Source organism: Dipodomys merriami, unplaced genomic scaffold, assembly GCF_024711535.1.
Source record: "Dipodomys merriami isolate MVZ:Mamm:240054 unplaced genomic scaffold, mDipMer1.0.p SCAF_3, whole genome shotgun sequence".
Classification (NCBI taxonomy): Eukaryota; Metazoa; Chordata; class Mammalia; order Rodentia; family Heteromyidae; genus Dipodomys; species Dipodomys merriami.
This window is the reverse complement of record NW_027204492.1, coordinates 89,832,198-89,859,554: the sequence shown is the minus strand read 5'-3', so window position 1 is coordinate 89,859,554 and position 27,357 is coordinate 89,832,198. Positions and strand designations below refer to the sequence as shown.

General features: G+C 41.6%; 1 protein-coding gene and 1 pseudogene across 1 annotated transcript in view; one reads left to right on the top strand and one right to left on the bottom strand.

Moving 5' to 3' along the window:
• Maob (monoamine oxidase B) overlaps window positions 1-17,182 on the bottom strand; it is a 108,339-nt gene extending 91,157 nt beyond the window's left edge. Inside the window, exon 1 of the mRNA XM_070040591.1 lies at window positions 17,045-17,182. Coding sequence (XP_069896692.1) covers window positions 17,045-17,090 — 46 coding nt within the window. The 5' untranslated portion in view covers window positions 17,091-17,182. The remainder of the gene's footprint in view (window positions 1-17,044) is intronic.
• An 8,482-nt stretch (window positions 17,183-25,664) lies between these two features.
• Window positions 25,665-26,636, top strand: LOC138839647 (solute carrier family 25 member 16 pseudogene; annotated as a pseudogene).
• Window positions 26,637-27,357: the final 721 nt, after the last annotated feature.

Sequence of the window (27,357 nt, the reverse complement as noted above, 5' to 3'; positions counted from 1 at the left end):
TTTCAAAGGAATGTTGTGCTATTTTGTTTATTTTGTAAGCATAAGTTATATACATATTACATATATTATCTATAATATACATAAAATGTCACTTAGCATATAGCTATTATTTAAAAGTATCCATTTTAAATCGGTCTCCTGAGTATATTTTTATGTGTGTCAGTTGTAGGGCTTGGATTCAGGGCGCTGTCCCTGAGCTCTTTTGCTCAAGGCTAACACTCTACCACTTTTAGCCACAGCTCCACTTCCAGGTTTTTGGTGGTTACTTTGAGATAGTCTATGGACTTCTCTTGTGGGGCTGGCTTTGAGCCACAATCCTCAGATCTCAGCCTCCTGAGAAGCTACAGGATGACAGGCATGAACCGCCAGTGCCCTGCTCTGTCAGTTTTGAATAGAAAACTTCAGTATGTCTGCATTTCTGTGTGGTTGATATTTCATTTTGAAAGTTTATCTTATTTCACACTCTTTCCCAGGAATATCAATGGTCAGGGCATGACTCAACAAATAACTCTGACAGGCAATAGATGAGTAAACAGCACTTGGATAAATGGGTTTATCCCTGCCAAGACAAGGGCTTATTTGGACTTTGGGCTTAATTCCACAGAGGAGTTTTGGGTTTGATTATTAGGCCAACACTTGAGATGGCTCAGTCAGCTCTTAAAAGATGGGAGTGGTGGGGCTAGGCATGGATCATGGTGCCATATCTCTACTTAGCCTTTGAAAGCCTAATTAAGGTCATAACGGGGTCAGCCACAGGTTAATATATTGCCTGAAGAAACTAAGCTGTTTACAGTTTTCCCCAATGAATCTTTTCCAGCCTGAATAGAAAACCCAGGAAGCCAGGTACCCTTATCCTTTTTCTAGAAAGCAACTCAGAAAAAAAAAGACTTTGTAGGTGTATTGGCACTCTGAGATTTCCAGTAAATCATTGCAGTCATCTTTTGAATTCTTAAAAGTATACTAATTCCAGCACTCAGGAAGCCACAGCAGGAGGATTATGAGTTGAAGCCAGCCTGGGCTATACCACATGACTGTCTCAAAAACAAAAACAAAAAACAAACAAACAAAAACAAGAACAAGTCAGGTGCTGGTGGTACTTGTAATCCTAGCTACTTAGGAGGTTGAGATCTGAGGATCATGGTACAAAGCCACTCCGAAAATCCATGAGACTTTTATCTTCAATTAACCCCCAGAAAACTAGAAATGGTGCTGTGTGTCAAAGTTGTGGAGTGCTAGCCTTGAGCAGAAAAACTCAGGGACAAAACCCAGGCCCGGAATTCAAGCCTCACAACTGAAAACAAATAAACTAAGAATAAATTCTTAAATAGAGAGTTACCATGTGACCCAGCAATTCCTCCTCCATGTATGCATCCAAGAGAAATGCAAACATATACACATAAAAATGTTCATGGCAGCAGTATTTATAATACCACCAAGTGAATTTATCTTAAAATTTTACCCAAACAATGAAATATTGTTTGGCTTTAAAGAGGAATAAAATACTGGTACATGCTACAATATAGATGAACTTTGCATATATATGTGAAATGTCCAGCCCAGGCAATGCTATAGAGATAGAATGATTGCTAAACAGTGTAGGGATTTCTTTTCAGGGTACAAAAATGTTTAAAAAGTTAATTTGAGGGCTGGGAAGGTGGCTCAGTGGTAGAGCACTTGCCTTGCATGCATGAGGCCTGGGTTCGATTCCTCGGCACCACATAAGCAAAAAGAAAAAATGCCGGAAGTGGCGCTGTGGCTCAAGTGGTAGAGGGCTAGTCTTGAGCTGAATAGCTGAGGGACAGCACCCAGGCCCAGAGTTCAGGCCCCACAACCTGACCAAAAATAAAAAAGTTAATTTGAGCTGGGTACCCATAACTCACACCTGTAATCCTAGCTACTCAGGAGGCTGAGTCAGGATCGAGGTTCAAAGCCAGCTCAGACAGTAAAGTTCAAGAGTCACAGCTCTACTAAACTTCAAAAAAAGAAGTGGAGCTGTGGCTCAAGTGGTAGAATGCCTTAAGCAGGCCCCAATTTCAAGCCCCAGGACCAGCACCAAAATAAACTCAAAAGTTAATTTGGACCAGTATCAAACAGTCTTATGACTATTGGAAGCAAATTAATTGAACATCTTAAATGAGTGATTTGCATAGTATGTGACATTTTGATAAAGCTATTATTAAAAATTATTCAACCAAACCAGATGCCCCTCAGTAGATGAATGGATCAACAAAATGTGGTGTATATTTACACAATGGAATTCTATGCCTCCATCAGAAAGAATGACACCACCCCATTTGTTAGGAAGTGGAAAGACTTGGAAAAAATTATATTAAGTGAAGTAAGCCAGACCCAACGAAACATGGTTTCCCTTGTTTGCAATAACTAGTATATATCTAGGACAAGCAGAAAAGGTCAAAAGCTATGTACATATGACCAGATAAGATGATGTTAAGTGAAGTGAACCCCAAGATAGGAACACAAGAGGTTTTATCTTTCTTGCTGTTGTTTTTATGTACTTATAATATCTATGTGATTATTTTGTTTCTTTTTTATGTTCTTCCCCCATGGTATAACCCCAGTTTTCACTGTATTTGATTCTTGTGCCCTGCATCTTGTATATACATTTTTTTCTAATTTGGGGAGGGGAAGGGAAATCACAAAATTCTGAAATAAGGATGCAGGTTGATCCATTGTAGCAATGAGATGTACAAGATACTATGTTGAAAATGAAGTTTACAACTTTGGGGGTGGGAGGGGAGGGAGGAGTCAGGGAGGTAGGGAGGAAAGGGATGGTAGGGGAAAAACAGGAGGGGTTAACAATGCTGGATAGGAAATGTATTCATTACCTTAATCATGTAACTGTAACCGCTCTGTACAGTATCTTTACAATAAAATATATATTTAATTGAAAATAAATAAAAATTATTCAATAAAGCTATTATTATTCAAAATTCTGAAAAAATGACATTTTGGAAGTCAGTAAGATTATAATTGTTACCATTACTTCTTCAAGTCATTTGAAATTATTTTTTGCTTTGTTTTGGAGTTTTGGTTTTTGTGGTTTTGCTTTGTTTTAGGCTCTGTTTTTTGAGACAGTGTCTTACTATGTAGCCCAGACTGGTCTCAAATTCATAATTCTTCTGTCTTTGCCTATCAAATGTTGGGATTACAGGCATGTGCTGCCATGCCATGTTAATGAAAGATGTTGTAGCATGTGTGTTGACGATGTTTTACAGGCAATCATTGCTTCCTGGAACCTCTGTGACTCTCTGGGTCATTGAATACATTCACTTCTTTGCTTGCCTTCCTTCCTCCTCCTCTCTCCTACAGATATAGGCTGCACCCACCTCCTAAATGACATGCACTCAAATCCTTGTCTCAGGATCTGCTTCTAGAAGAGCCCAACCCAAGGTACATGTTCTTTTTTCTTCTTCTCAAACAGTATTCATATCCCACTCTATTAGAAAAACCTGAAATAATACTTGTTCAAGTCACTGAAAAAGATAAAAAGCATTTCAGTAGTTCTTTCTTTAGTCAACACAAAAAGACAGATTCAGAATTAGATTTTGTGGATTTATGTTGACAAAGAATACAGTTTCCCCAAATCACTGAAGAACTGTGTTGTATCTTTCAAAAGACTACAGACTAGGCTGCATGGGAAATATTGAAGCCTTTTGGAGCCAGGATTGCTGGAGCTACTGTCTGTCCATAGGGGCTCACACCAGAAGAATCTGAGTCCTCAGTCCTAACAGAACAGAAGAAGCAGCTCTCATTGTAATCCATGCAATGGGCAAATGCAACATAGCTTGAAATATGGCCAAACTGCTTCAGGGGAGAAGAAGAGGGAGTGAGGCTGTAAGATTACCAGCATGGAATGCAACAGAATCAGCCAAATGTTAGTGAGCAGGGAACTCAGTGTTTTCTTTGTTTTAGTTTGAATGAAGGTCCTACGCAGAGGGACAGAAAACTGTTACATGTTATAAAAGTCCTGCTAATATTTTTCATCTGAAAGAGTACTTTTTATTTATTTATGTATTTATTTATTTATTGTTCGTAGTGGGGCTTGAACTCAAGGCCTGGGCGCTGTCTCTGAGCTCTTTTTGCTCAAGGCTAGTGAGCTACAGTGCCACTTTCGGTTTTATGGTGATTACTTAGAGATAAAAGCCTCATAGACTTTCCTGCCCAGGCTAGTTTTGAACTGCTATTCTCAGATCTCAGCCTCCCATGAGTAGTTAGGATTTTAGGCATTAGCCACCACCACCCAGCTAATTTCTAAGCAATTTTATTTGTTTGTTTGTTTGTTTGTTTATTGCCAGTTCTGGGGCTTGAACTCAGGGCCTGGGCACTGTCCCTGAGCTTCTTTTGTTCAAGGATAACACTCTACCACTTGTGCCACAATGCCACTTCTGGCTTTTTCTGTTTATGTGTTACTAAGGAATCGAACCCAGGGCTTCTTTCATGCTAGACAAGCACTCTACCACTCAGCCTCATTCCAAGCCATAAGCAATTAAAAATAATAATTATTATTTTCACCTATCAACACTTTTCAAAGAAATTTGTGTTAAGGAAGGAAGTCAGAGTGAAAATATAGCTGTTTGGTGAAATATATCTTTAAAAGAACACAGTAGGAGTAGGAGAGGGGAGAATATTCTCATTTTTATCATCTTTCTAAGTTTTCTTTTTTTCTTTTTTTTACTGTGAAAATACTGTACAGAGGGGGTTACAATTACATGGGCAAGATCATGAGTACATTTCTTATCAAGCATTGTAGCCTCCTCCTTTGTTTACCCTTCCCTTCCCTTCCCATCCTCCCCCTCCCCCGCTCCCTACCCAATCCTCTTCCCCCCTCTAAGTTTTCTTTTCACAAACTAAAATACATAAATAAAACTAGCACAAGTACAAGTGATTTTTTTTCTTCCACACACAAATGCCTGTCTTACCTTCCTTCATCTCACCCCCCTTTGTACCAGTTCTCAACAATATCTGCTGGAAACCCAAGATTGTAGACTGGCAGACTTATTTATCTACTGAAACATTCCTTCATACTTGGACAGTTTCTATGAGTCAGAGAGTAAGGAGAAAGGAGAAAAAAGCAGAACATAAGCAGAGTATCTTGGATGTTTTTGCCTTTTATCAACTAGGACCATGTGGATTTCTTTTCCCAAGCTGACTGCTCCTGGGCAAGGCTATATTTCTGATAGCACGAAAGGTATGTGTGAGAGTCACCTTACCCCTCCTCAGGCCAGAAATACCATATCACCCATAAGTAAAGGATAGAGCACTTGGTTCCTTTTCTCACTTTGTCGAAGAGACTGTGAAAAGGACCTTTGAACATGAACCAGTGATAAATGATGTATGTATATGTCTGTATGCCTACACGTGTGCATGTGTACTCAAAAAGACTAAATAGGAACTGTTTTCTGATTGCTCATTCCTGGCACTTAGCATGTAGAAGACATTCAGCTCACATTTTCTAAATGGAAGGCTAGCGACATATAGACAGAAATGGTGTGCTACCACCCAAGATTCAGGTTGGAAATAAATATAAGAGACTGAAATAGTGTGCCTTTTCTTTTTCTATTTGGGAGCAGAATCCTCAAAGTGCTAGACAGCGTAATACTAATAGTCTAGCGACATAAGATTTTGCATAGGGTGGATAAGATCTCTCTTTCTCACCTTCTTTCTTTCTCTCTCTCCTCTCTTTCTCTCTCCTTTCCTCTCTTTCTCTCCCCCCATATGGTGGAATAGGACAATAAATTGTTTCTCTTTGGCTCTAAATAATAGTCTATACCTTTCCTATATTTTTCTAATTATCTTCAAGAAAATGAGCTGCTAGGAAATCTCTTTATCTCCCAGGTAGTTCACATTGCTGGATCCTTAACACATTACTTTAGGTCCCCTCCCCATCTTACTTTCCACCTGTGGTGCAAGTGACCAACTGAGGGGTTATCCTCCCCAGTGACTGTGTGCTGGTTTTAACAAGTATCATTATATAGAATCTTCCAGCTGAAACTATATGATTCCTGCCTTTCTCAATCTAGAAGGGAGGCCTGTCAGTCATCTCTAAATGGAGATTATTGTCTCCTCTACCCAACTGTAAAACCATTAGCTGATTTAATCTTTTAAATGTACATTTTTTTCTGGCTTTTAAATCATTTGGTAAGTCACAGAAGACAATATCACAGAACCTGCTAATTCAAAATGCTAGAGGTGATGGCTGAGGGAAGGGAATAGCTCAGTGATAGAGCAATGCTTAGCCTAGTAAGGCACTGAGTTTCATTCCTAGTATAGAAAAAGAGAGAGAGAAAGAAAAGCAGAAAGAATGGAAGGAAGGAAGAGTGGAAGGAAAGAGGGAAGGTAGAAAAAGAAAGAGGGAAAGAAAAGAAAGAAAAAAGAGCCATCTACTTCATGGCCCATTTAAGTACAATAGGAAAAAGAGCAAAATGGAAATTTCATCCACTATGTATCTTACAGCATAGATTTACCTTGCAATCACTCAATTATATACATATAATATATATATATATATATATATATATATATGTTTTTGAGACGAGTCTCACTGTATAGCTGGCCTCAAACTCTAGATCCTCCTGCCTTAACCTCCCAAGTGCTGGGATTTCAGGCCTACACCATCAGATTTGTCATTTTAGAGTTATATTTGAAGGAATAATATTTGAAAGGGTTGGTACTTTCATCAATATATCCCACTGTCTAAATATTCCCTCAGGGTATCTAAAACCCTTGAAGCAAAGCTGCCATCTTCTCTGTCTCTTTCTCTTTTTTTCTAATATATATATTTTTATTGTAAAGATACCATACAGAGGGGTTACAGTTACATGAGCAAGGTACTGAGTACATTTCCTATCAAGCATTGTTACACCTTCCTTTGTTTTTCCCCTACCATCCCTTCCCTCCTCACCTTCCCAACTCCTCCCTCTCTCTTTCTCTTTTCCTTCTTCTCTTTCCCCTTTCCTCCTCCTCCTCCTCCTCCTCCTCCTCCTCCTCCTCCTCCTCCTCCTCCTCCTCCTCCTCCTCCTCCTCCTCCTCCTCCTCCTCCTCCTCCTCCTCCTCCTCCTCCTCCTCCTCCTCCTCCTCCTCCTCCTCCCCCCCCCCTCCTCCTCCTCCTTGGCCTCCTGTTTTTTTTTTTCTCTTTTTGTATGTGCTAGCACTGTGGCTTAAACTCAAGGTCTGGGCCTTAATTTTTTTTTTCTAGTCTTGGGGCTTGAACTCATGAACAGGGCCTGAGCTTCTTTTTGCTCAAGGCTAGCACTCTAGCACTTGAGCCACAGTATCACATCCAGCTTTTCCTGACTAGTTTATTTGAGATAAGAGTCTCACAGACTTTTTTCCCTGGTCTGTCTTTTAACCTTGATCCTCAGATCTCAGCCTCCAGAGTAGACAGGATTACAGGCGTTAGCTACCAGCACCTAGCAGGCCTTAGCTTTTTGGTTCAAGGCTAGCAGTCTACCATTTGAGTCACAGTGCCACTTCTGGCATTTTTTGCTGGTTAATTGGAGATAAGACTCTCACAGACTTTCCTTTTGGGGCTGGCTTTGAACCACATTTCACAGATCTTAGCCTCCTGAGAAGATTACAATGAGCCACTGGTGCCTGGTCTCTTCTGTCTCTTCCAAACCTGGTAAACATGTCTTTTTAAGCATCTACCAGCCCTCAGGGTATTCACTCACACATGCCAATCCTCATATTGGGCACATGCATTACCCATCTAGTATCTTCACACCAAGCCCAATGTTTGGCAATTACTGCATTCAATACAGACTGTTGGTGATTAGTTTTCTGAAAGAGTGTCATTATATAGCCCAGTGTGGCCTGAAATTCACAATCCTCTACCTTCTGCGTGCTGGGATCACATGGATGAGCCACCACACCTAAGCCAGTAAGAGTTTTTTGGATGAATCAACAAATTCACAGACTGATTTTTCTCCCCTACAGAAACAAAAAGATGAAAGAAAACATACTTAATGAAATGAGAACAATTCACTTAAGTGTACACCTTTCTATGTGCTAATCATCAGTGCTGCACAAGGGCTGTTTGATTTTTGACTAGCTGGCATTGCATAAATGAGTTGTTATGCAACAGCCAACTGTATTTTGCAGCTCTCATAAATAAACGAAAATCTGTTCCAGGAGTTGAATGCAAACTAGAAGGGAAATTAAAATGTAGAACATGCAACAGCTGTTTGATCAGCTGTTATAATAGGCTGTAGACAAAGACTATACAAATGTCTTATCTAAATGTGTAAAATAATCATAGAAAACAGTTAGTTCCAAGGCTATTTTCTTTTCTGTATTGAAGCACAATAGTTATCTAGGTAATGGTAGCAAACTTCTAGAGGTGTAAGATAAATGGCTTGCTATACATTAAAATGTGCTGTAAAATATATGTACCTAGTAAATGATGGTAGGCATATGGTAGTAATTGCAAGTTCCAGGTTGCCTGTAGGTTGCAGAGGGAAAAATGTACTTGCCAGTACTAAGATTTCACACAACTGAATTTGGTGATTTGTAATTACAAATTTGTAATTTTTAAGACCTACAATTTCAATTAATTATGACTATGAACTAGTGAAGAACCATGGTCCTTTGTATTGTGTCAGAGAAAAGGAAAAAAGGTTGATTTCCTTTTTTTCTGGTCCTGAGGCTTAAACTCAGGGCCTGGGCATTGTCCCTGAGCCTCTTTGTGCTCCAAAGCAAGTACTCTACCACTTGAGCCACAGTGCCATTTTTGGCTTTTTCTGAGTAGTTTATTGGAGAGAAGACTCTCACAGACTTTTCTGCCTGGGCTGTCTCCAAACTGTGATCCTCAGATCTTAGCTTCCTGAGTAGCTAGGATTATAGATGCCACCAGCACCAGGCCTAGTTGGTTGGTTTCCTTTTTGAATTCAGGGCAAGGCCCTAAACTCAGTCCCCAGTTGTGGCAAAAAAAAAGTTAATATTTATTAATTAACTCTGGACTTAGCCCTAGGACTATCTTCCGCCCACTTCACAAGGATCTTGGGGCTGAAGAAGTAGGTAATTTGCCCAGATTTCACATTTAGGAGAACAGGAGCGGCCTGACCTCAAAGATTTTGGCTTTCACATCATTTTCCTTCTTCCTTAGCTTCATTCTTTAAGCAATGTTAGTTTCATTATTTCCATGGGTTTCCAAATGTAGAACGTATACCTTCTCTTGGTCCAGAGCTTGAGAAGGCCTGTGATCCTCATTCAATTTCAGGATGGGGGGGAGTGCTGGAATGAGCTGAATAGTACTTTGCTAAACACCAGAAATGGAGAGAGTAAATCATACTAAATCACTAATTTTGAGCAGGCTACAACAAAGGGAATGTTCACAGATCCTTAAATAGATAATCAAATAAAGTATGGTGAATAAGTGCAGTAATAAGCATGGAGAGCTTCCAAAATTATTTAAGTATGATGTCCATCAAATACAAAGATGAAAGTGAAGTGACTTTATACAAAGTCACATGTAACTGTAATAAACATTCCACTTACTCTTGGTGCTGCTGACACCCAGTATAATATGCATTATACCATTATATCTTGTCATTTATAATAATTTTATATTTGTTATTTTTAGTGTTGTTTAAACGTGGGGAATTCTAATTCAATATATGTATCAGTTACATACATGTGCATTTATTGCTTGGATGTTAACAAGAGTAAAGAAATGTACTAACCTATTAGAAGTTAGTGTTAGTACACTATTTGTCATTATTGATAACTGGAGAAATATGGTTTTTGCAGTACTGGAGTGTGAAATAAGAATTTTGAACTTACTAGGCTTGAACTTACTAGGCTGGTGCTTTACTAATTGAGCCACTCTTCTAGCCCCCCCCCTTTTTTATCAGTTGTGGAGGCTGAACCCTGGGCCTGAGCTCTTCAGCTCAAGGCTAGTACCATACCACTTGAACTACAGTGCCACTTCCGGCTTTTTTTTCTGCTTATGTGGTGAGGAATTGAACCCAGGGCCTCATGCTTTCAAGGCAAGCACTCTACCACTGAGCCACCTTCCCAGCCCCTTCTAGCCCCTTTTTACCTTAGTTATTTATCTGAGAGTATCTCCAGGTTTTTCCTGGCACTAGCCTTGGACCAGGATCCTTATACCTATACCTCCTATATAGCTGGTACCCCAGACACATATCACTAATCTTAGTTTGTTTTGTTGAGATGGGGTCTCACTAATTCTTTCGCCCAAGCTGCTTTGAACCATGAACCTCCTGATTTTTACCTCCTGAGTAGCTGGGATTACAGGCATTGTGCCACCTCACCTGGGCCTGAAGAGATAGCGTTGACAGTGAAACATCACTACACAGACTTTACTAGGCCAATAGAATGTGGAAATCTGCTGAGGCTCAAACTTCTAGAGAAATGTTAGAAACTTAATTGTCTCTTTAAGTTCAAGGGATGAATTGGACCCAGAGACTGCCTGAGTAGTGTCAAAAATGCAAGAATGAGCAGGCAATGGTGGCTCATTACCTATTTACTGTAACTACTCATGAAACTGAGATCTAGAGAACAGAGATTCAAAACCAGCCCAGGTAAAAAAAAAGTCCTTGAGACTCTATCTCTGAATACTAGGAAAAGGCTAACCTAGAAGTATGGCTCAGCTGGTAGAGCACCAGTTTGTGAGCCAAGCCAGAGCAGAGACCTTTAGTACAAGCCCCAGTACCAGCATACACATATACAAATGCAGGAATGGTTAGAACAACTGGCTTCTTCAGTTACATGTTGTGATATTTTAAAACACACTTTAATTATGTACAGATCAGTTACATAAGTTCAGCGCTTCATTAAAATCTTGATGGGTGTATGTGTGTGCGTGCACACACGTGCATGTATGTCTGCAAGCATGTTAGTGTGAAGAAAAGATACCAAAATAAGTGATTGCACTGTCATGGGCAAAGACTTAAAGATGGGAACTCACTTCTATATAAATATTTTCAAGGGAATATTTTTCACAGGCAAAATCCATCAAGGAAATGAATATTAAACATAAATACTGTGTGCCAATCCCAATATTAACACCTGCTGGGCACCAAATCAATACCACATCTTCCTTACAGCAATTTATTCTGCATTTATAGTATCTGACATATTTATCTTTTAGATATATCTTTCAAATCATTAAGAGTTTAAGCTTTCTTCTTAAATTTAACTGATGGATTCTGTGTATGAGTTGGTAAATCACATACAAGCCAAGGAAGCAAAACTTGAAAGAAGCATTCAATTGTAGGGTAAGTTACCATGCATGTATGTATGTGTGTGTGCACACACATTCACACATTGCCACAAACCACTTCCTCAACCCACTAGGGGGTGAATTACCTTTTGGTCAGCTGAATTAAATGAGCTCCACTCCAATCACTTTGCTTTTTTTGTTGTTATTTGTGGGGCCTGAACTTTGGGCCTGGCTGCTGTCCCTTGGCTCTTCAGCTCAAGGCTAGTGCTCTACCACTTGAGCCACAGCACTACTTCTGGCCTTTTCCACTTATGTAGTGCTGAGGAATCAAACCCAGGCCTCATGCATGCAAGGCAAGCACTCTACCACTGCGCCACCTTCCCAGCTCCGCATTTTCTCTTCTCAACTACCTTATGAAGCAGATAGCAGGTAAGAAAATGAAGGCAGAGAAAGGTTAACCATTTGGCTTAAGATGGCACAGCTAGTAAGTGGTGCAACCAGGGAAGATGCCATGTTTAACACCTATGCTCTGCCACTGCCCCAGTACTGAGGTGTGAGAAGAAGGCAAGGGGACAGGACAGGCATTGTCATTTGGAAACTTCACAGAGCTGCCACAAAAAGCTAAGCACCTGGCTGATTAGCCCGTCTGTACTCCATACTCAACAAGTTCTTCTTCTTCTTCCTCCTCCTCCTCCCTCCTCCTCCTCCCTCCTTCTTCTCCTTCCTTCTCCTCTTCCCCCTCCTCTTCCTCCTCTTCCTCCTCCTCCTCCTGTTCTAGTCCTGGGGCTTGAACTCAGGGCCTAGGCACTGTTTCTGAGCTTCTTCTGCTCAAGGTTAACACTCCACAACTTGAGCCACACTTCCAACCTTTTCTGAGTAGTTTATTGGAGATGAGAGTCTTATAAACTTTCCTGTCCCAGCTGGCTTCAAACCATGATCCACAAATCTCAGCCTACCGAGTAGCTAGGATTACAAGTGTAAGCCACAGGCTCCAGCTAAGTTCCTTTTTCATTTGTATAAGAGTAAAGAAGCAATACCATTTACTATTAAGGCATTTATTTCCTATAACAGTTAAGGCAGGAATCAGATGACTGAAAAAAATGAGGACCAAGTAGGAACTGGAATAGCAGCCAGGCTTGACTGGTGCTAAAGTACAGACATAGGGATTCTGAATTTTCTCCTGATGTAGATTTCAGGATGTTCTAGGGACCAAGGTGAGCTTGAGCCCTAAGCTTCCTGTTGGATTGCCTATGTTCTCGTCTTGGTTAGACAGACACATCTATCTTCTTACTCTCCTTCCTCTCTTTCTTTTCCTCCTTCTCCTCCTCCTCTTTTTTCTTCTTCTCCTCTTTCTCCTTCTTTTCAAGGTAAAAGGAGCCCAGAGAAGTACTCCATTTTTCTTCACCCAACGTAAGATAGAAGTTTGACCATCAACATCTGACCACATCTGCCCACAGCATCCCTCAATTCATGATGCCCTGTGACACTCCCTACCCAGATTAGTGACACCTGTCAGCAGCTGGGCAAGCCCAGCTACACAGATCACTAGCCACATGATCTAGTTATAATTTGGAAAGTTGGTTCCAGTTCTTTCGAAGATTTCAAATAAGTATCTCTTAGATGACCAAATCTTCATTGCTTAAGCCTGACCACAACCGCCCCTGAAAAAAACCCTAAAAACAAAAAATGCCCCACAGTCTTGTTTCTGCTTAGAGTTGCTCTTTTTTCTACTTTGATTTTCACAATTGAGTAACATCCACTCCAGAGTTGCAAAAGATTGTTTCTGTGTTTCCACGAACCCAAAGCCTAAAATGGTGATTTGGGACTGGCACAACCTACTCCATTTGGGAGACACTGTTTGCTTCACCAAATCTCTGGAGATGACCTGGTCCTTTTCATGGAAAAAAAAAAACTTTGGTAGGGATTTATTTCTAGAAATAAAAGATCTATTCTACAACTGCCTTGGGATATTTTAAACATCAACAAGAAAGTTATATATTAACAAGCTATACTCTCTATATATCTATTTATCCCAAAGGAAGTGATTAAAATTTGCTGACAGCTTTAAAAAAATGTCCAGCTAATCACTAGACTGTTCCAAGTTTAATCAGTAACTAAGTTTAAAAACCAGAGTGAGAGTCAGGGACTTGTAAACACATATCATGGTGACAATGACTGGTTCTAAAATTCTCCACCCTCCACTTTTGCTGGTATCCTTTTCATCAGTCCTAGTGGCTTCAACTAAAACTTCTCTGTCACCTACTCCAGTGACAACAATTTCTTTCCCACATTTCCAGCTGTTAGATTTTTCTTACTGGTCTCTTCCCAGCCCCTTCAACTCTCAGATGTCCTGTTTTTAGCCAAAGCCTACCCTCTCTCCTCATCACTCCATTCTTTTTCAGCCAACACCACCCTCACATGCCCAGCCATTTCACACACATTTCTTTGTGAGTAAAACTTTTTAGCACTGTTCATTGATAGCAGAGGAAGCACGTCTTTGGAGAATGACACGGCTCCCGAAATTCATCTCAAAGAATTTTTTTTGTTAGTTTCTTCTCAGAGCCATCCCGGACTGCCAAAAAATGTCAGAAGTTGAGCTGTGGCTCAAGTGGTAGAGCACTATCCTTGAGCAAAAAAGCCCAGGGAGCCGGGCGCCAGTGGCTCATGCCTGTAATCCTAGCTACTCAGGAGGCTGAGATCTGAGGATTGCAGTTCAAAGCCAGCCCGGGCAGGAAAGTCAGTGAAATTCTTATCTCCAATAAACCACCAGAAAAATGGAAGTGGCACTGTGGCTCAAGTAGTAGAGTACTAGCCCTGAGCTGAAGAGCTCAGGGACAGCGCCCAAGCTCCGAGTTCAAGTCCCACAACTGACCAAAAAAAAAAATCCCGAGGACAGAACCCAGACACTAAGTTCAAAAAATTCAATACAGTTTGTTTTTTATATCTATAGTCACCTTACTGTGCAACTGACCACCAGAGACCACCAGAAATCATTTCTTGTATTGTCCTTATTGGAGAATCTCAGCTCCCTTCTTGGATTAACAAATCTTTCCCCCCTCTTTTTTTTTTTTTAGACAAACTCTTGCTATGTAGCCCAGGTTGTCCTTAAAATCACAACCATTCTGTCTCCTCTCTACTGTGCTGGAGCAACCACCATGTTACCTGTCTTCTCTTTTGACATGATCACTTTTTTGAATATGCTCGTACTGTTGCTTGCACTCAGGGCCTTGTGCTCTTGCTTAGCTTTATTGCTCAAGGGTGATACTCTACTAGTTGAACCATATCTCTACTTCCAGCTCTTTGCTACTTAATTGGAGATAAGTATCTCACAGACTCTTCTGCCCAGGCTAACTTTGAAATGTGATCCTCAGATCTTAGCCTCCTGAGTAGCTAGGATTACAAATGAGACTACAAGTGTGAGCCACCAGTGCTAGATATTGGTGCATATTTTAATTCCCTTATACCGCCTCCCCTAATGCCTACTGTTTGGATAACTGAGCAAAATTCTTATGAGTTCTTGTGCCATATTTTATTTACTTATTGAGTAATGGATTGATTACACAGTTGGGGAGTAAATCCAGTCCTCTACCACTAAATTATATACTCAGCCTAAAATAACATCCATACACATTTGCTTTTTCTGTTTCTCTTTTGCAGTACTGGGGATGGAACCCAGGGCAAGATCTCACACATTCTAAGCAAGCACTGTACCATTGAACTATACCCACAACTCCTGCATGCCATATTTTACATTTTGCAAAGCCAGTACTCACACACATTATGTCACTTGCCATTTACAATGCCTCTGCAATCTAGTTATGACTAACTGGTGTCATTACAATGTAGCAGTTAAAGCAACTGAATAAGGCTGGGCCTTGAAACTGAAGTTCTTAGAGCAGTGTCTTGTCTCCTTCAATGTTCCTGAGTAAAGACACAACGTACCAGTCCCTTGTTTGATCAGAGTTTGAGGATAAATACAGAGATTACTGCTGTTTAGTATACCCTCATTAACTTCCTTTATATGAAACTAATATGAATAGTTTGAGTTTGAAGGTTTGGAGTATAAGGGCTGGCATGTCTACTATATGTGAGGCTGTAGGTTCCATCCCCAGCACTGAAAAACAACTCACACAAACAAAATAAAATACTGCTGAAGATTCAGAGTATAAATCAGAAAGGGAAAAAGAATGTGGGAGAAGCAGAAAAATCTGAACCCATGAGATATATCACTTTGAGTAAGAAAGGGAATTTGGGGACCTAGAAAGGAAAGCTTCAGTTTCCATAACATGAGGTGCTGAGCAACAAATGTCATCAAGAGTCAGTAAGATTTTCTAACATTTATATAGGTATGCTGTGAGGCTAAGAGAGAAAAGATGTCAAACACAGTCTAAGGAAATTGAGCTGGGATCTGTGAGACTCTTACCTCCAACCACTAAAAACCCTGTGGTTCGAGTAGTAGAGAGCCAAACTTGAGCAAAAATGCTAGGAGGTAACACCTAGGCCCTGAATTCAAAACTCACTACTGGCCCAAGCATGTGATTGCACGCACACACACATACTCTCTCTTTCTCTCTCCCTCCCCACCTCTCTCCCTCTTTCTCTCTCCCTCTCTGTCTCTCTCTCTCAGAATATACGAATTTAAGTAAAAATTTTAAAAAAGAATATTAAATGTGTACACAGCCTTGCTGACCTCTGCATGCTATGCTTTGCATCTGTGTCCCCAAAGCACCAGGCTGGTGGCCTGTTATGGATGAAGTCAGGAGGGTAGACAGAGACATTTACCAGAGCTCTGGCCTGACTCCAGGGAGCAGCATAGGACCAGTGGGAGCACCCCACATCTGAGGTGCTCCAGGCCCATGAGAACGGATTACCAGTGCCCTCCCCTCCTCACAAGTAGCAAGGTGGGCACCTGTTCCAGAAGGCTACTTAAGATCAGGTTAAGGAAAGTCTTAGACAATACTTCTCCAGAGTCTGGAAGTGTCGTCTGTACTGTTCATATATCCAGAAGCCCAGGGAATTAGGCCAAATAAGCCCCGTAGGGGTGTGATAAACTGCTTACACTAATTCCCACTGGCCCCACCCCATACAGTCTACCTATCTTAGAGAGTCCCACTGAAGGCATCCTTTCTATTTTCTGTGCCTCAGGCCCCTGCTGTGTCTACAATTAGGTGTCGTCTCTGAACTTATCCTTACCAAATATGGGCTGGACCATGGAGTCTAACTGAAGTGTGGCCACGCTGTGCTTCGGTACGGGGAGCTTAGCGGGTGAGGGACTAAGAGGCATTTGTCAAAAAGGCCCTGCAGGCTCAGGTAGACCCCAGGACAAGCAAGGAACCATGAAGAATTAATCTGTAACGTCTTTGATCATTGATCATTCAGGGTTCAACTTCTTCCTGCTAAGCAGGAATCTTACAATCAAGTCCTGATACCAAGATTGTAATATTGCCATGCACCCAGGAGGGTCGTACTAAATGACTTTTGCAGCTCCCGCCCCCCTGGCCGCAACAGGTGCCTCTCCCACTACCGCACCTTCCTCCCCTCGCTTTTCCCTCCCTTCGAAAATTCTGGCGAGCCCAGGCTTGTAGCAGCCTTCTGGAGGAGCAGTTCAAAGTCTGACTCCACACCTTCAACAGGCTTCCAGTCCCTGACTTCTGCCCTGTGTCCGCCAAATCCTACCGCCCCCTCCCCCACCACCACCCAGAGAGTGTTGGGAATGTGGTGCAGAGGATCGGCTAGATCTCCACGGGTCTGGGAGGACTCCAGGATCAGCCTTTACCCTGCGGTTGCCCAGTTGGCCTCCTCTAAGCTGGCCACCTGTCTGAATGCGCAGCCGAGACTGACCTGAGATGCCGCCCCCCACCACGACCACGTCGCATTTGCTGCTCATGGTGCCTGCTTCTCCGATTTCTGGGCCTGTGCCTTGGCCTGCCCGCTGCTCACTGCCCTGTGCACCGGAGCCTGGGCCGAGCTGCTATAATGCTGGTCCCCAGCGCCTGGACACGCAGCCCCGCCCGCTCTGCCTACGCGGGGCTGGAGCTCTCAGCCACCTCCCCCGCCAGAAGCTCTGCGGCCCGCCCAGCAGCCCAGGGCCTGTGAGGGTGAGAGGGCGGGCGCCCCAGCCGACAGATGGGGGACTTCTGATTGTCACTCCCGAGAGTCACCACCCCATGGCCTTCAGCGAGGTATTTTCTAATCAGCTTTTTACAAAGCTTGAGGAATGAGAGGTTGACTGATCTGATTGTCTTCCGGCAGTTCCGCAATTACTCCCTCAGGTGTAAAGTAAATAAGAATAAATATTGAGGTTTTTCAAGTGCCCACCACTAGGCCCTTCATCTCTATTCCTATCTTAGTTTACAATAACCCATTTTATAGATGAGGATAGTGAACCAGGAAATAAAGACCCAGGGGGAAAAAAAAGACAGAAAAGAAAGAGAAAGACACAGAGAGAGACAGAGAGACAGAGACAGGAAGGAAGGAAGGAAGGAGGGAGGGAGGGAGAGAGGGAGGGAGGGAGGGAAGTAGGGAGGGAGGGAAGTAGGGAGGGAAGGAGGGAGGGAGAGAGGGAGGGAGGGAGGGAGGGAAGGAGGGAGGGAGGGAGGGAAAGAAGGAAGCTAACCAGGAAATAAAGACCTAGGGAAAAAAGACAGAAAAGAAAGAAAGACAGAGACAGAGAGAGACAGGAAGGAAGGAAAGTTAAAAGGAATAAAAAAAACCAAGACAGAGGCTAAAATTTGCTGGCCCACCTACTTAGGAGGCAGAGATCTGGAGGTCATGGTTCAAACTGGAGCAAAAAAGAAGTTCTGGAGACTCCATCTCAATTGACTAGGCACAGTGCTGTACCTGTTATCCCAGCTATAGGAGAAGCAAAATGGCTGGGTTCAGTAGTGCATGGGGAAGCACAAGTAGGGAGTCACAGCCCAGGCCAAGAAACAAGATGCTCCTTGAAAATAACCAAGGCAAAAAGAAATAGGAGACTTAGATCAAATGGTAAGGAGACTACCTAACAAAAGCTACCTCCCAAAAAGCGAAAAACAAAAGCAACAAAAACAGAAAGAATTGGGTGAAGTACTAATTATTTTGGGGATGGGGGAGTGAGCCTGGAAGGGACTGCATCCAGTGAATCACTGAATTGATAAGAACCTAAAGCAAACCTCTAACTCATGCATCCCACTCCCTGAACTACTTGCTACTCAAGTATCCTGAATTTCTGCCACCCTCAGGCAAGGGACTTGGACACTTCATTAGTAACAGAAAAAAAAAATTGGTCCAGCTGTGACTTGTTAGATTCTAGAAACTTCCTGATCCTGTGCTTATACCCTGAGGGCCTTCACTGCCCACACCCCATTTCCCCACTACAGGGAGTAAAATCCTGCCTCACCCTGGAGATGCCTGTTTGATCTCTTTCCTGCCACATCCTACCAAAGCCACCTGTGTCCGTAGGGTCATGAAGCTGTGGGCATCTTAGCTGTGGACACTAGCCTGCAAGTGAATCGTATCTTAGATGGAGTGGGAGAGATGGAGATGTTCCTCATACCATCCCCTGGCAGTCTTTTGGGCTTAGTTCCAAATGTTCAAAGTCAGCCAGTCACTTGGGCATCTAAGGCTTTGGACCTGAAGCAGACTAGACATTGCCTTCCCTGGTTCCATCTGACAATAAAGCCAAGAGCATGATCAGAAATCCATGGTGTCTGGAGAATACCCACTGGCAAGTAACATTTCCCCCCTAACAAAGATATTCACTTATGATGTGTTCCATGAGATCAAACTGGGTTGGATTAGAACTCAGGCCTCACCCTGGCTCACACCTGTAATCCTAGCTACTCAGGAGGCTGAGATCTGAGGATTGCGATTCAAAGACAGCCCAGGAAGGAAAGTCCGTGAGATTCTTATCTCCAATAAACCACTCAGAAAACGTGAAGTGGCACTGTGGCTCAAATGGTAGAATGCTAGCCATGAGCTGAAGAGCTGAGGGACAGCGCCCAGGCCCAGAGTTCAAGCTCCACGTCTGACAAAAAGAAAGAAGGAAAGAAAAGTAAAAGAACTCGGGCCTCATTGGTAGGAAATACTAGAGTATTTAAAAGGGTCATTTCTGGTACTTACGTACAAGGCAATTATGCAGATTGGTTTAGAGTACTCAATCTCCTAGGTGGGCTAACTCTTGACATGTGTCTTTTCCCTAAGTAATGGTGCTTCTTAACACTTGAACATGCAGACAAAGCACTTAGGTCTGGGGTGGTACCTGAAGAAACACATTTCTGGCAAGCTCCAGCACTGCTGACCCAGGGACTGCACTCTGAGCATTAATCTAGGCTTCTGCCTCCCTGTAAGTTGTAGATCCAGGTCCATATTCCAGAACCTCTTTACCTTCTCAAAGATTTCCTAATGAAAAAGTGTCTTCTACAGCTTTATCCCCACCACCAAGGCATGTTAAGGCTTAATTCCTCAAAACAGTGGCATTGAGAAAAGACTTAACTTTTAACAACTTAGGTCTTACTGGCTCCACTATCATGAAAGAATTAAAGTAGTTTCCTCAAGAACTAAGGGAAAAAATAGAACTAAGTTAGAGTCAGGCACTGCTCATGCCTGTAATCCTAGCTACTCAGGAGGCAGAGATCTGAGGATCACAGTTCAAAGCCAGCCCAGGCAGGAAAGTCCATAAAATTTTTATCTCCAATTAACCACCAGAAAACTGGAAATGGAGCTGTGGCTCAAATTATACAGTGCTAGCCTTGAGCAAAAAAACCTCAGGGACAGTGCCCAGGCCCCGAGTTCAAGCCCCACCACCAATAAAAAGAAAGAAGAAAGAAAGAAAGAAAGAAAGAAAGAAAGAAAGAAAGAAAGAAAGAAAGAAAGAAAGAAAGAAAGAAAGGAAGGAAGGAAGGAAGGAAGGAAGGAAGGAAGGAAGGAAGGAAGGGAGGAAGAAAGAAAGAAAGGAAGGAAGGAAGAAAGTTTTGAAGCTTGGATTGTTACAAAGTGAGCACAACACCTGCCCTCCCTCAATCTGTTTTATGTGCATGCCTCTTTTGCATGCATATCAGCTTCCTCTTTTGCTTTTCTGCCATTCCGCACCAGGAGCCAGGCAGATCCCAATGCCATGCTCTTGAACTGCCAGAACTGTGAGTCAAAATACACCTCTTTACAAATTAACTAGCTTTATGCATTTTATAGACTAATACAATGTTTATTATACGAGCAATTATAGAATAGTTGCTATGCTGATCTCAGGGAAAGAGAACAAGATGGAAGTTTTTACCCTCTTTCTGGGGCTCACACTCCATTAAGAAAGAACTCCAGTAAGATTGAAACATATAGCAAGGCTTGATAACCTAGCCCAGGCAATCATGGAGGACCTCCAGGAGGAAATGACATTTTTATTGGGATGACAAGGGATTAATCAACTATAGAAGAAGATAAACCACTAATTCGCTCTGATGGAGAGGTAAATCTGAGGCTGGAGCATTGGGAAAATGGATACAAACTAGTGCAGAAATCCATCACTGACCATCTTTAGGACTTCTCCCAAACACCACCAAATTAAGAGTGAATAGTAAGAGGATCATGGTGAATGAACAACAATGAGTGCAGTGATAAGCATCATTTGGCTTTCTATGTATTTCCATCCTCAGTTCTCACCTACATAATTAATTCCTGAAGGAAGGGATAATGTATAATCTTTTATTCATCCACTCAGGAATAATTTAGTGAATATCAGCTCTGTGGCAGGCATTGTGCCTATCATTAGAAACATGTCATTATAACCCCTGCTTTCACTGTATTCGATGTTGGTATAATTTGTGGAGGGGAAGGGAAAAAACAAATCGTTTAAATAGGGATACAGGTGGACCCATTGCAACAATGAGATGTACAAGTCGTTATGTCGAAAAACGAACTTTACAACTTTGAGGGGGGGAGGATTGGGTGGATCCGGAGGGCGGGAGGTATAGGAAGGGATGGAAAGGAGAAACAAAGAAGGAGGCAAAAATGCTTGATAAGAAATGTACTCATTATCTTGCCCTCTGTACAGTATTTTCACAATAAAAAAATTAAAAAAGAGTAATGCAATCCTAGAAAAACTAGATATGCAAATGGATAATTACTGGGAAGCTAATATATGTTCTAACCCAATGATGCTCACTGTCTCTAACCAAGCAAGATGTGCTGAAGAGAGCTGGTTGCCCCTAGCAAAGTTGAGTTGCCTTCTCAACTTCATGAAATCCATGTTCCTTTCATCAATTAAAATGAACAAGCTTTGCTTTCATTTTTTTCATTATAAGACTGTCAAAGAGATAAAATATCCTTATTACTTCTTGCTTGCTGGCCAGCTTTTCATTAACAGATATTTCAGGATATTTCAGTACGTCCCTTATGATACCACAGGTTTCAATAAACACAGGTCGTGTAGAACAGTTTTCCAGATACTATCTAACTTGTATATTTGCCTTTTTGTCCCCCTGCAAGCTAGAAGTTTGACAGGGGAAAGAAAATTCATTTTAAAATGAGATTCTTTAGAACTTACCAATTTCTTTTTCCCAACTATTCTTTAATCTTTTTTCAACATACAATGATGAAAGGGTCCAAGCCTTGCAGCCAAGACAGCTCTTTACTAATTTTTATTTGGAAGGGTTAAAGACCTACTGATTCTGCCCAGAGCAGTACAGCATTATCAGCTTGGATTTTTACCCAAGAGTGTCCAAATGTCCTCCTCAGGATAACAAGGCAATAGCATCCAGGTGCTGGTGGCTCATGCCTATAATCCTAGCTGCTCAGGAGGCTGAGATCTGAGGATCACAATTAGAAGCCAGCCTGGGCAAGAAAGTCCATGAGACTCTTAATCTCAAAAAAAGAAAAAAAGAAAAAAAGAAAAAGCTGGAAGTGGCTTTGTGGCTCAAATGGTAGAGAGCTAGCCTTGAACACAAAGAAGCTCAGGGACAGCGCCTAGGCCCTGAGTTCAAACTTTGGGACCCGCCCAAAGAAAGAAAGAAAAAGAAAAGGAGAAAGAGAGAGAGAGAGAGAGAGAGAGAGAGAGAGAGAGAGAGAGAGAGAGAGAGAGAGAGAGAGAGAGAGAGAGAGAGAGGGAGGGAGGGAGGGAGGGAGGGAGGGAGAGGGAGGGAGAGGGAGGGAGGGAAACAAAGAAAGGAAAGAAAAGGAAGGAAGGAAGGAAAACAATAAGGGATCTTTCCAAGGGCCAAGATCATGTTTTGGCCCTCAAGGAGTTGCCTTAAGGGATCATTACATCCTGAAGCAGTGCAAAAATTGGGAAGTGCCCACTACAACCCCTGTGAAGTCCTTTCACAGGAGGCTGGATTGGACAAGCTCAGTCCAGCTCCATAGTTTATAGGCTTGCTTAAGATAAAGCCTCCACCCATGGCCTTAGGACTTGTCAGAAACTGGATCAAAGGAGAGTTAGCATGAAATAAGCCAGAGGGCAAGTGGGGCATGTGTGACTTCTCAGTCTGAATGGTTTGTGGATTCATTTAGCTGGCTTATTGAGACAAGGTGAAGATTGACAGAAAAATAGTTCTACCCAAAGAGCACTGAAAATTTCCCTGGTCCTTTAGAAAACACAAGGGCATAACACAGAAGTGTTGATCCCAGAATGTGCAGAGTCAGGCAAAGACACCAGGCTACCTGTCTATAGACAGACGAAGGGCATCCGTAGGCATAGCACAGAGAAGGCAAAAGCAGAACAAAGACCCTATTTGAATCCTAAGTGCCAATTATGCTTGAGGCCTTGGTTCTACCTGTAGCACCACAAACAGACAAAAACAGAAAATTCAGCTCAGGAAGTAGAGTAAATTAAAATAGATATTGGCCATATCAGGTTAAGGACATTCGGCAATTCTTTTCATTAAAAACAAATTTTAAAATGTATATTAGAGTCCCACTGTATAGTAATTACTGATTTTTAAAGGTATTTACAATGAATTTTTCTGTTTTCTAGAATTCTCATTTCATATACAAGTTCACTGATGCATAATCATTTTTTTGGTTGTGTTTATGTAGCCTTGAACTAAGTTGTCTCTCTATGGATTTTTATTTATTTATTTATTTATTTTTTGGTCCAGTCGTGGGGCCTGAACTCTGGGCCTGGGTGCTGTCCCTCAGCTCTTCAGCTCAAGGCTAGCACTCTACCACTTGAGCCACAGCACCACTTCCAGCTTTTTTCTTTTTGCTTATGTGGTGCTGAGGCATGCAAGGCAAGCACTCTACCACTGAGCCACCTCCCCAGCCCTCTATGGATTTTATTATAAATAGATATTTTCATCATGTAGACTCCAGGTGATGATTATAATCCAATTTGGTGACTGTGGAAATCATACATATATGTAGGACATATATCCCCGGATGGGAGAACTGGACACCCGCAAGACCAGGCCTTGATTAGAAGATGAGAAATTGTACCCCAACCCCCAATTTTCAGGGAGAGGAGGACTGAAGATTGAACTCAACCACAGGTAATGGCTTAATCAATCATGGATGGGATAGAAATCAAATCAATAAAAATAATATAAAATCCACTAAACAAGAGTTTCTGAATTGCTAAATACATCTTTGTACCAGAGTATGGTGTACTCTAAGAGTGTTGGTGCACTCAGGACCCTTTCATACTGTTCCCTATGCACATCACCTGATGTTTTATGTGTTTTTGATAATAAATTGGAGCTGTATGCAAAGTGACTGCCTAAGTTTAGTGGGCCATTCTAGAAAATTGTTGAGCCTAAGGAGGTTGTAATCAATGTGAAGTAGCAGTAGGAGTGGAGAGGGGTGCAGTGGTTCAAGCCTATAATCTCAGCTATTTGGAAAGTCTAAGTACTAATATCATGAGGAAAAAAGTTAGTGATACTCTATTTGAACAAATAAGCAAGACTTGGTGGTGCGCATCTATATGCATAGATATGAGAAACACAGTCTAAGATTGGTATTGGGTAAAAGCAAGACTATACTTGAAAATTAAACTAAAAATTCTGACTTAAGTGGTAGAGCATTTGACTGGCAAGTATGGAGGCCTGAGTTCAAACCACAGTATTATGTCTATGCGCATGCCTGAGCATGCACACACACACACACACACACACACACACACACACACACACACACACACACACACACACACACACACACACACACACACGGTGGCCCATGGCCCAGTGCATTTTGTGACACTGAATCCTTAGCATGCAGGAGCTCAATGCTAACTCCAGGGGCATGGATTTGAGTGCATTTGGTTGACTTTGTAACTAGGTTATTTTCTTCACTTATTTAGTTTTCTACTATGAATGAGACTCTTATTTCATAGACTAGCCTTGAACCTGGATCCTTCTTTCTCTAATTCCTGAGTAACTAGTGTTATAGAAGAGTGCTACCACAATCAGCCCATTTTTAATTTTTTGAGGGACTTCCATATTATTTTATCACAACAGTTCCCCTTTATCCACACCTTCACCAACTACATTATTTTGTTTTTATAATAACCATACTAAAAGTGTGAGGTGATATTGTGGCTTTGAATTGTATCTCTCAGATGATGAATCATATTTAGAATGCTTTTATGTGCCCTTTTTTCTTTTGGGAAAAATGTATATTCAAGTTCTTTGACAATTTTTTCAAAATGGATTCATCTTTTTTTAAATTTTTGTACGTTTTTAATTGTGAAAATACTGTACAGAGGGGTTACAGTTACATGAGCAAGGTAATGAGTACATTTCCTATTGAGCATTGTTGCCTCCTTTGTTTTTCCCCTACCATCCCTTCCCTCCCTCCACCTCTACTCCCCTGGTGAAGTTGTAAAGTTCGTTTTCAACATAGTGTCTTGTACATCTCATTGTTACAATGGGTCAACCTGTATCCCTATTTAAGCATTTTGTTTTAATCAGGTTACTTGTGACATTTTGCTACTGAGTTACATAAATTCTTTATGCATTTTTGATTAGTAACTTTTTGTCAGAGATAACATTTGCTAATGTTTCCTCTCATGGTTTATTCCATATCACTTGAAAAATTGCTAAAAGAATAGATGTTTAATATTATCCTTACAAAAAAGGTGTTAATTAAATTGATTAATCTTTCTGCATATAGGCATAAGACAAGAAACCATATTATTCTCTGTAAATGTATTCAATTATTATTTGCTTATTTAAAAACAATTATTGGACTGAGAATGTGGCTTAGTGGTAGAGTGCTTGCCTAGCATGCGTGAAGCCTTGTGTTTGATTCCTCAGTACCATATACACAGAAAAAGCTGGAAGTGGCGCTATGGCTCAAGTGGTAGAGCGCTAGCCTTGAACAAAAGAAGCTCAGGGACAGTGCCCAGGCCTAAGTTGAAGCCCCAGCCCAGGCAAAAAAAATAATTACTGACTTGGCCCCGCCCACGTGGCAGCTGGTCCCAGTGTCAGTGCCCGCACCAGCCACAGCCCTGGCCTGTGGTTTGTAAATTGGCATCCGAGGATCCTGATGTAGCTTGGTGGTGATGGCTGCCGCAGCAGCTGATTCCCTGCCTGCGGTGCCACAGGGAGCAGGGGATGGAGGGCCAGCCCACTGCTCGCAGAGACTTCTATTGACTTGGCTCTTTCTGGTTGGAGGTGTTGCTGGATGCTGTGTCAAAACAACAGTTGCTCCTTTGGATCAAGTAAAAGTTTTATTGCAAGCACACAATCACCATCCCAAACATTTAGCAGTACTCTCAACATTGTGTGCTGTTCCCCAAAAGGAACAATACCTTGGATTGTATAAAGGAAATGGTATACGATGTTTCAAATTTTTCCCTATGGTGTAATCCAGTTGATGGCATTTGAGTAGTCTCAAACGTTAATTACCACAATGTTGGAATTTTCTGGTCATGTTGCACAGATGATCCATATGACTGCCATTATCAGTACCTCCCCTCTTGACATGGTTAGAGTAGGCCTAGCATTCCAGGTGAAAAGGGAACACACTTACAGGAATCATTCATTCATTCAAAACAATTTACACCAAGGAAGATGATGTCCTAAGATTTTACAGAGGCCAGATGCCTACTGTCTTAGAAATGGCTCCATATGAAGATGTTTCACTTTCTACTTTGGGTACCTTAAAGAGTGTTGGGCTTTCCCATGTTCCTACCCTTCTTGTCAGACTTTCATCAGACAATCCTAATGTCTTAGCTTTGAAAACTCACATAGACTTACATTGTGGTGCTGTTGTTAGAGCCCTAGCATAGACAATATCCTACCTATTTGATGTAATTTGTAGGCAAATGCAATTAAGAATTGTTCTTCCAGAATCTGAAAAGTGCCTTACTGTGCAGGAGATGATGAAGTATATCTATGGACACCATGGAATTCGAAAAGGCTTGTATCATGGCTTATCTCTTAATTACATCAACTGTATTCCCTCTCAGGAAGTGGCTTTTACAACATATGAACTTATGAGACAGGTTTTTTTTCACCTCAACTAAAAGAAAAAATTGCCCAGGCAGGAAAGTCCATGAGACACTCATCTCCAATTAATCACCAGAATACCAGAAGTAGAGCTGTGGCTCAAAGTGGTAGAGCAATAGCCTTGAGCAAAAAGAACTCAGGGAGAGTGCCCAGGCCCTGATTTCAAGCTCCACGACCATGACTGACTAAAATAAAATCATGGTTTGTGGTTTCTTGTCCTCAATAATCTTCAAGAAGGCTAAATAAAATTAAAGTATAAAAATAATTGTGGGGTGGGGGGAGGGGGGAGGCTGGGAAGGGATGTGAAGGGTAAACAAAGGAGGAGGCTGCAATGCTTGGTAAGAAATGTACGCATTATCCTGCCCATGTAATTGTAACTCCTCTGTACAGTATGTTCACAAATAAAATTAAATTAAATTAAAAAAAATAATTGTGGGGGTAACATTACTTGAAGAGAGAAATCTACCTAGCACCAGGAACTGCTGGTATTTAGTATTTGTTTTTTATTTGGTTGGCTTTGTTTTTATTTTCTCCTTCCTTCCTTCCTTCCTTCCTTCCTTCCTTCCTTCCTTCCTTCCTTCCTTCCTTTCTTTCTTTCTTTCTTTCTTTCTTTCTTTCTTTCTTTCTTTCTTTCTTTCTTTCTATTTTGAGATTATGAAGTCTTCAGATATAGTCCACATTGGCCTAGAACTCCTAATCCTCTTGAATTAGCTTCCTAAAGCCTGGGATTACAGATGT